Source organism: Odontesthes bonariensis, chromosome 12, assembly GCF_027942865.1.
Source record: "Odontesthes bonariensis isolate fOdoBon6 chromosome 12, fOdoBon6.hap1, whole genome shotgun sequence".
Taxonomy (NCBI): Eukaryota; Metazoa; Chordata; class Actinopteri; order Atheriniformes; family Atherinopsidae; genus Odontesthes; species Odontesthes bonariensis.
The window spans coordinates 31,806,751-31,815,736 of NC_134517.1; the positions used below are offsets into that span (position 1 = coordinate 31,806,751).

The window sequence follows — 8,986 nt, forward strand, 5'->3', positions numbered from 1 at the left end:
AAACTCCTCACAAACCTCCTATAGTAGGAGCAGAGCCCCAGGAAGGCACGCACCTCTGTGGCGGACCTCGGGACAGGCCATGATTTCACCTTCTCTGTGTTCTTGGGGACAGGACGAAGACCCTCAGCAGAGATGACGTGACCAAGGAAGACCACATGGTCCCGGGCCAGGTGGCACTTCATGGCGTTCATCCGTAGCCCAGCTGCTCCGATACGGGTGAAGACCTCCCCCAGAGCAGAGAGACGATCCTCAAACGACCTGCTCTATATCAATATGTCGTCAAGATACACCATGCAGATGTGCCATTGCAGCCCCTTTAACACCAGCTCCATAACCCGCTGGAATGTTGCTGGAGCATTTGTGAGCCCCATGGGCATGGATCTGAACTGGTAGAGGCCCTGGCCGGTGGTGAAGGCGGTCTTTTCACGGTCCTCCTGCGCCACCTCCACCTGCCAGTAGCCGTCTGAGAAGTCCAGGGTGCTGAACCAGGTGGCTCCTGCTAGGGCGTCAAGTGTATCGTCGACACACGGCAGTGGGTGGGAATCTTTTATTGTAACAGCATTGAGGCCCCTGTAGTCAACACAAAATCTCCATGTATTATTCTTCTTCCTTACGAGAACCACAGTAGAGGACCAAGGGCTGCAGCTCTCCTCGATGATGCCATCCTCAAAAAGGCGCTGGACCTGCCTGTTTATTTCCCTTATCCGGGGAGGTGCGGTAGGCCCGATGCTTTATTGGAGGGTGATTACCTGTTTGAATGAGGTGTTTGATAAGGTTGGGACTGCCTGTTTCACCCCGTGCAGGGCTGAACACTCCCTGATGTTTCCCCAGCAAGGCCTGCAGCTGCTGCCTCTGATCGTCGGACAGCGGACAATCTGCTACATCAGGTAGGGGGGCATCCACCTGTTGCGAATCAAAAACCTCTGCAGAAGTGAATATGTCAAAGTCATTAACATGGTGAAATACCCCCAGGTGAGATCCAGGGCGCAGTTTCAGTTCCTGGTCGGTTGGATTGAGTAGTTGTGCCACAGTGCACCCATTCTTTACTGGCGCTACTGTGTGTGCGACCACCAGTCCAATGTTGTCACGCACCTCAGGCTCTAAATAGCCCAGGTAAGAGTCAATAGTTGGTCCAGCAATACGGGGGGAGGCCACCTGAACAGGGACAATCATTTCACTGAAAGGTGGAACAGTGGCATCAATTCATTTTTTTTTTTATTTATATAGCGCCAAATACAACAAATGTCATCTCAAGGCACTTAGATAGTAAGTCCAATTCAAGCCAATTGGAATTCAATTAATTAATAATAATCATAATTCATAAAATAATCCAATTTGTTCATAGAGCCAAGTCAAAAACAATTTCCTAGCTAAGAAAACCAACAGATTACACTGAAAACTTTATGTTTTTCGGTCCAATCTCCCGGCCTGAGCGTGCCTGAGGCGACTGTGGAGAGAAACGACTCCCTTTTAACAGGAAGAAACCTCTGGCAGAACCAGACTCAGGAAGGGTGGCCATCCGCCTCGACCAGCTGGGGTTTGAGAAGACAGAAAGGGGGGGAGGGGGGAGGGGGAGGGGGCGCGGCGGCGGCGGCACTGTAACACCATTCAAAGGATATCTGTTGGAACAGGGAAACACGAGTTAATGACCACAATAATATCACATATACATAAAGAGAGTAAAGTGAGGAAAGGTGTGACAGATGAGTCCCCCCAGCAGGCTGGGCCTATAGCAGCTTAACTATGGGATGTTTCAGGATTACCTGAGCCATCCCTATTCAAGGTAAACACAAGAAACTTGTGCTAACGAAAAAATAAATAAATAAAGGACCAGACTCAGTAAGTAATTCCCTATACTCCCTATATAGATCTGCTTCTCACACCACAACAACCATCTTTTTACAGCCACAAACTACCTCAGCCTCTCACCAACTGCACACCAGTCACAGCGGGGTGGGGATGCAAACCCTGGTTCGGGTAGGGGGAGAAATAAAAGAGGTAAGATAAGCGGGAATGGGATTCAAACCCTGGTTCGGGTAGGGGGTAATGAAAGTATAGAGGGTGCCAGAGGTGGAGGCAGGACAAGACACACTAGCAGATACGCAGACAAATTCACCTAAACAGTCCTATATTCACTAAAAATACCAGCAAAAACAAAGCCATACAACTCACTCTCACCAACTGCACACCAGTCACAGCGGGGTGGGGATGCAAACCCTGGTTCGGGTAGGGGGAGAAATAAAAGAGGTAAGATAAGCGGGAATGGGATTCAAACCCTGGTTCGGGTAGGGGGTAATGAAAGTATAGAGGGTGCCAGAGGTGGAGGCAGAACAAGACACACTAGCAGACACACTATCAGATTCAACAGACCTAACTATAAGCTTTATAAAAAAGGAAAGTTTTAAGCCTGGTCTTAAAAGTGGAAAGGGTGTCTGCATCCCGGACATTTACTGGCAGCTTATTCCACAAGAGAGGGGCCTGATAACTGAAGGCTCTGCCTCCCATTCTACTTTTAGAAACTCTGGGAACCTCAAGTAAACCTGCAGTTTCGGAACGAAGTGATCTGTTAGGAAAATATCTTACAATGAGATCTTTAAGATATGATGGAGCTCGGTCATTAAGAGCTTTATATGTAAGGAGAAGAATCTTAAATTCTATTCTGAATTTAACAGGGAGCCAATGAAGAGAAGCTAAAACTGGAGAAATATGATCTCTCCTGTTAGTTCTCATCAAAACTCTGGCTGCAGCATTTTGGATCAACTGAAGGCTTTTCAGAGAATATGTGGGACAGCCCAATAATAAAGAATTACAGTAGTCCAATCTTGAAGTAACAAATGCATGGACTAGTTTTTCTGCATCACTCTGAGACAAGATGTTCCTGATTTTAACAATATTACGAAGATGAAAGAAGGCAGTCCTAGAAACCTGTTTTATATGCGAGTCAAATGATAAGTTCTGGTCAAAAATAACTCCAAGGTTCCTCACTGTAGAACTAGAAGCCAAGGAAATACCATCTAGAGTAACTATATAGCTAGACAATTTCTCCCTGAAACGCTCAGGTCCAAAGATAACGACTTCAGTTTTGTCTGAATTTAGAAGCAGACAGTTCTGAGTCATCCAGGTCTTTATGTCTTTAAGACATGCTTGTAGTCTGACCAACCTATTGGGTTCATCTGGTTTTATAGATAAGTACAGCTGAGTATCATCAGCATAGCAATGGAAATTTATGCCATGCTGTCTAATAATGTTACCTAATGGAAGCATGTATAAAGTGAAAAGAATCGGTCCAAGCACAGAACCCTGAGGAACTCCATGACTTACTCTGGTGTGTGAGGAAGATTCTTCATTTACAAGAACAAACTGAAATCTATCAGATAAATATGACTTAAACCAGCCTAATGCAGTTCCTTTAATCCCAATAACATGTTCAAGTCTGTGTAATAAGATACTGTGATCGACCGTATCAAATGCAGCACTGAGATCCAACAGGACAAGCACAGACACAAGTCCGCTATCAGAGGCTAAGAGGAGATCATTGGTAACTTTCAGCAGTGCAGTTTCTGTGCTATGATGCACTCTGAATCCTGACTGAAACTCTTCAAACAGATTATTTCTGTGTAAGTGATCACAAAGCTGAGCTGCAACTATTTTTTCAAGAACTTTAGACATAAAAGGGAGATTGGATATAGGTCTATAATGAGCCAACACTTCTGAATCAAGAGTAGGTTTTTTAAGTAAAGGTTTAATTACAGCAACCTTAAAAGTCTGAGGTACATATCCTGTCAACAAAGACAGATTGATCAAATCCAATATGGAAGTGTCAATTAATGGGAAAACCTCCTTGAACAGTCTGGTTGGGATTGGGTCTAAAACACAAGTTGATGGTTTAGAAGAGACTATTGCTGTTGTTAGTTCAGAGAGATCAACTGGGCAGAAGCCGTCTAAATACAAATCAGGTTCTAAAGATACTTCTAAAGCTGCTGTACTTGATGATACATCACTGATAATAGTGGGAAGGACTCCATCAATCTTCTCTCTGATAGAAACAATTTTATTAATAAAGAAGCTCATGAAATCATCACTGCTGAGAGTTAAAGGAATAACTGGCTCAGCAGAGCTCGGACTCTTAGTCAGACTGGCTACAGTGCTGAAAAGAAACCTGGGATTATTCTTATTCTCTTCTATCAATGATGAATAATAAGCAGTTCTAGCTTTACGAAGGGCTTTCTTATACATTGTTAAACTATCTTTCCAGACTAACTGAGACTCTTCTAAATTAGAGGAACGCCACTGTCTCTCCAGCTTTCTTGCAGTCTGCTTTAAAACACACAGCTGTGAATTATACCCAGGAGCCAACCTCTTCTGACTGATTACCTTCCTTTTCAGAGGGGCAACATTGTCCAGTGCTGTACGCATTGAAACTATAGTGCTGTCAACAAGAGAGTCAAGTGTTGCTGGAGTAAAGTTTAGGTAGTCGTCCTCTGTCATATCTGCACATGGCAGTGAAGAAAAGGATGATGGAATTAATTCTTTAAATCTGGTTACAGCCTCCTCTGATAGACAACTTCTATATGTAAATTTCTTCTCAGAAACTGTATAGTCAAGTAATGTAAACTCAAAGGTTATCAGAAAATGGTCAGATAAGACAGGGTTATGAGGGAACACTGTTAACTGTTCACTCTCAATGCCATAAGTCAGCACAAGATCAAGGGTGTGATTAAGGCAGTGAGTCGGTCCCTGAACACTCTGAGAAAATCCAATAGAGTCCAATATAGAATTAAAGTTCATATTCAGGCTGTCATTTTCAACATCTACATGAATATTAAAGTCACCCACTACAATGACTTTATCTGTACTCAGCACTAACTGGGATAAAAACTCTGAGAATTCAGACAGAAACTCAGAATAAGGGCCAGGTGGACGATACACAACAACAAACACAAGAGGTTTCTGGGATTTCCACTTTGCGTGGGAAAAACTGAGAATCAGAGATTCAAAAGAGCTAAAGCTAATCTTGGGTCTGGGACTGATTAGTAACCCTGATCTGAAAATAGCTGCCACTCCTCCTCCTCTGCCTGTGGTTCGAGGAACGTGAACATTTAAACAGTCACAGGGAGTTGCTTCATTAATGCTAACATGATCCTCCTGTTTCAGCCAGGTTTCCGTAAGACAAAATATATCAATATGATGATCACAAATCAACTCATTCACTAACAGAGACTTCGAAAGGAGAGATCTGATATTCAGCAAACCACATTTAATAGTTTGATGTTTTTGTTCAGTTAAAGTTTTTGTTTTAATAATTTCTTTTTGCACAAGAGGATTTGCTCCTTTTGTGTTAATCGATTGGGTGGGTAGCAGCAGGTGGGAAGCTGCAGAGAAGTATGTAAGACTACAACTCTGCATCCTGGTCTGAGCCCTGAGTTGTCATGTTTTAGGGTGGCAAATAAATTCTTCCATATTTCTAGAAATGAGAGCTGCTCCTTCCAAAGTGGGATGGATGCCGTCTCTCCTCATCAGACCAGGTTTTCTCCAGAAAGATTGCCAATTATCTATGTAGCCCACGTTGTTTGCTGGACACCATCTAGACAGCCAGCGATTGTAGGACGACATGCGGCTAAACATGTCATCACTGGTCAGATTTGGCAGGGGTCCAGAGAAAACTACGGAGTCCGACATTGTTTTGGCAAAATTACACACTGATGCAACATTAATTTTAGTGACCTCCGATTGGCGTAACCGGGTGTCATTAACGCCGACGTGAATAACTATTTTACCATATTTACGTTTATCCTTAGCCAGCAGTTTTAAATAGGATTCTATGTCGCCCGCTCTGGCCCCTGGAATGCATTTGACTATGGCCGCTAGTGTCTCTAATGCCACGTTTCTGACTATGGAGCTGCCAATTACCAGGGTTTTGTCCTCAGCGGGTGTGTCGCTGAGTGGGGAAAATCTGTTTGAAGCGTGGACAGGTCGATGGTGAACAACGGGCTTGACTTTAGAGCTATGCCTCTTCCTGACAGTCACCCAGCCACGTTGTAATCCTGGCTGCTCAGGTTCTGCTAGGGGGAGGCTAATTAAGCTAGCTACGCTAGGTGGCTCCACACTGGCTAAAGGGACCTGGCTCGCTATCGGTTGATTTTCAACAGTGCAGAGCCGAGCTTCCAATTCAGATAACCTTGCCTCCAAAACTACAAAAAGACTACATTTGTTACATGTACCATTATCGCTGAAGGAGGCAGAGGAGTAACTAAACATCTGACACACGGAGCAGGTGAAAGCAGGAGAAGGAGGAAGAGAACCGGTAGCCATGCTACGCTAGAGAACCAGACACACCGTTAAAAAGTGAGAATAAAGATCTGTAGGAGTGTGTTAGAACAGAACCGTAAGCTATAGAGTTTAACTATGCAAAATTGTGTAAGTTATAGATCGAAATAAAGTGATTATCAGTACTCCAAGCGGAGCAAGAAATTACACAGTGCACAAGCAAGGTAACAGGAAGTGATGCAACACGTCTTACCGCAAAGCGTCACAGCGTCAGCGTCGAATAATCATGTAGACAAAGAGATGTTACAACATTTTGGAATAAAGTCTGTAGCCTGCAAGAGAGGAATGTTAATTTCCCCAATGCTGAGAAGCCCACGACCCACATCCATTATTGCTTGAGTCTGCCGCATGAAATCAAAACCCAGCAAGATAGCCTGTGTAGCACCCCGCACAACATGCACAGTTTGTTCATAAGACCTGACCCCTAACTTTATGGGAAGGGCCACAGTACCTAAAGTATCCAATAACTGTCCATTCACCGCACGTGCATAGGTGTACTGTGTATTCAACACACGTTTACATAAAGCAGGGATGGACATCCTGAACTCCTCAGAAATCAAAGAAACATTAGAGCCAGAGTCAATTAACACAGTCACATCAACTCCCTCTACCAGTCCTTTAACATAGGCCTTAGACTTGGACTCATCCACCGAGCAGGAGTCCACCGTAAGTCGCTGCTTCAGTGTTGTCATCAGGACCCTGTGGTGACAACACTGGCATCTGGGTCTCCATGCCAGCTACTTGAAGTTTCCCTGCTCTTCTCTGTGCGGGGATGGAGATGGTGACCGTCGCGAGGGAGACGAGGGAAACCTCACTTCCCGTTGCGGCTGACATCCTCTGCAAAGCGCGGCTCCCTCCGGTCCTCCCTGTCAGCCGACGCGGCAGGAAGCCAGTGGTGGTGTCTCGGGTACCCCGCTCTCGTGGGAACCATTCCCTGTCACCGTATGCTCCCTGAAGCCTGCGCTGCGGAGACCGGCCTCTCGTGCTTTCATCCATCCGGAAGTGCCTGGAAGTGGACCTGCATCCAAACCCGCCTCAAGCGCAGTGACAGGAACGCCGCTGCTCTCTGTGCCCCCCCCCCGGGGGGGGGGCTCTGCTGACGAGCCCCAGGAAAAGGGGAGGAATGACCACCACATTCAGTTTCACAGGTAAGTGCTCTCAAATCCCTCACCTCCGTTTGTAAATTGTCCATCCTCGAGGTGAGTCGTTCCATGGCATGAACAATCTTCTCTGTGGCGTTAGCATTACAGTCCAACACACTTTGTAACGCCGAATTAAGAGTGGCCACAACAGCAGGGAGTAAGTTGGAGTAAGGCAATCCAGGTGTGCTTGCCCTCAGAGGCTGCCTGGACCGTTCAGAACGGCCTGCTATAGTCAAAGCCTCCTCCACATCTGTCGCCCCCTGTTCATGGCAAAAAGCTTGGAGGGCATGATCGAGTCCAGCAAGAAAACGTCTAAAAGTCTCACCATTCCTGGTGGCTCTGTCATAGTCAGGAAAAGCCTCAGCCACAAGCCTGGAGACGTCGGCTGCATAGACCTCCAAACTCTCGTTCGGCTGACGGGGCCGTGCGGAGATGCACGTCTGGAAGTACAGGAGGAACTGTTTTTGCCCAAAGGCGTCCTTTAAAGGACAATTTCGGTCGTTTACAACATCCAGCTGTATTGCCCAATCTACCCATGATTTAGCCATAGCAAAGACGCAAAAAAATGTCATCCGACCCTGACAGTGTTGCTTGCACGGAGATTTCGGACTGACAACATAGCCATGGGGGCATCAATTTATATTGTGTTTTAAACGCTATTTTTATACCTCTTCTACAGCTCCAAACAACATAACACTTACGTGGTAGTGAGTAGAGGGTCCCTAAAGCCAAACCGAAGTGTCCCGAGGTCTTCATGTGGTCGGATATAGAGTCCAGAATGAATTTAATCAAGCCAGTACCTGCTCTCAATCAGAGCCTCTTCCGTCAACATGAGGCTATCTCACGCGAGACATCACGTCACGAGAGTCCGTAGTTGATTGCCGCTCTGGAAAGTCACAATTTCGTTGCCGTTCTTTTTACAAACATAGTCCAGTATTTCTTTCGAAAGTGAAATGAAGTTGTATGCAACAGCAAAGCCTAGCTTACTAACAGGTTGGAATTTTGAAATGTCACGTGACATCCTCTGAAAAGCGCGGCTCCCTCCGGTCCTCGCTGTCCAGCCGACGCGGCGGGAAGCCAGTGGTGGTCAAAACCATATGCATGGTTCCCACATTACTGGCATGGGGACGTTACAAAACAACTTTATAAACAGCATGTCACTTACCTCTTGTCGGTATGCGCCCGCATGTGAAAGCCCAAAAGAGTCAATGGACGATACTCCCATATACAAAGCAATTTTTCTCTAGAAAAACTGCGTTCAAGTATTTAAAACATTACAACAATATATTACAACAATATTCACAAAACACAAGATATGCCCAATACTGCATTTACTTTCATAACTACAACATGTTGTCCTGTAGCTTAATGAAGTGATTTGTTCTGAAATCGCCGCCGTTCACTGAGGAAATCATGTTATGAAGCCGCCATTAACAGCCAGGCTTCCGAGCCGAGGGATGCCCGGCTTCAGGAGGGGGCAGGAGAGTCAAGTTTTTTTCTACAATTCTAGGACTTCC

At 45.5% G+C, this 8,986-nt stretch overlaps 1 protein-coding gene across 1 annotated transcript; it reads right to left on the reverse strand.

Annotated features, from left to right (window-relative positions):
- Window positions 1-2,296: 2,296 nt before the first annotated feature.
- Window positions 2,297-7,323, reverse strand: LOC142396039 (uncharacterized). Its single transcript, XM_075478582.1, has 2 exons — window positions 6,978-7,323; window positions 2,297-3,341 (listed from the first exon to the last, which is right to left on the reverse strand). The coding sequence occupies exons 1-2, from the start codon at window positions 7,321-7,323 to the stop codon at window positions 2,371-2,373; spliced, it is 1,317 nt and encodes a 438-aa protein (XP_075334697.1). The 3' UTR covers window positions 2,297-2,370.
- Between the last annotated feature and the right edge of the window lie 1,663 nt (window positions 7,324-8,986).

Coding starts and splice junctions, on each gene's coding strand:
- LOC142396039 (XM_075478582.1), bottom strand. CDS start 7,323: ATGGATGAAAGCACGAGAGGCCGGTCTCCGCAGCGCAGGCTTCAGGGA. Junction 3,342..6,977: donor TTACGGTGGACTCCTGCTCG/GTGGATGAGTCC, acceptor TTGTAAATGAAG/AATCTTCCTCACACACCAGA.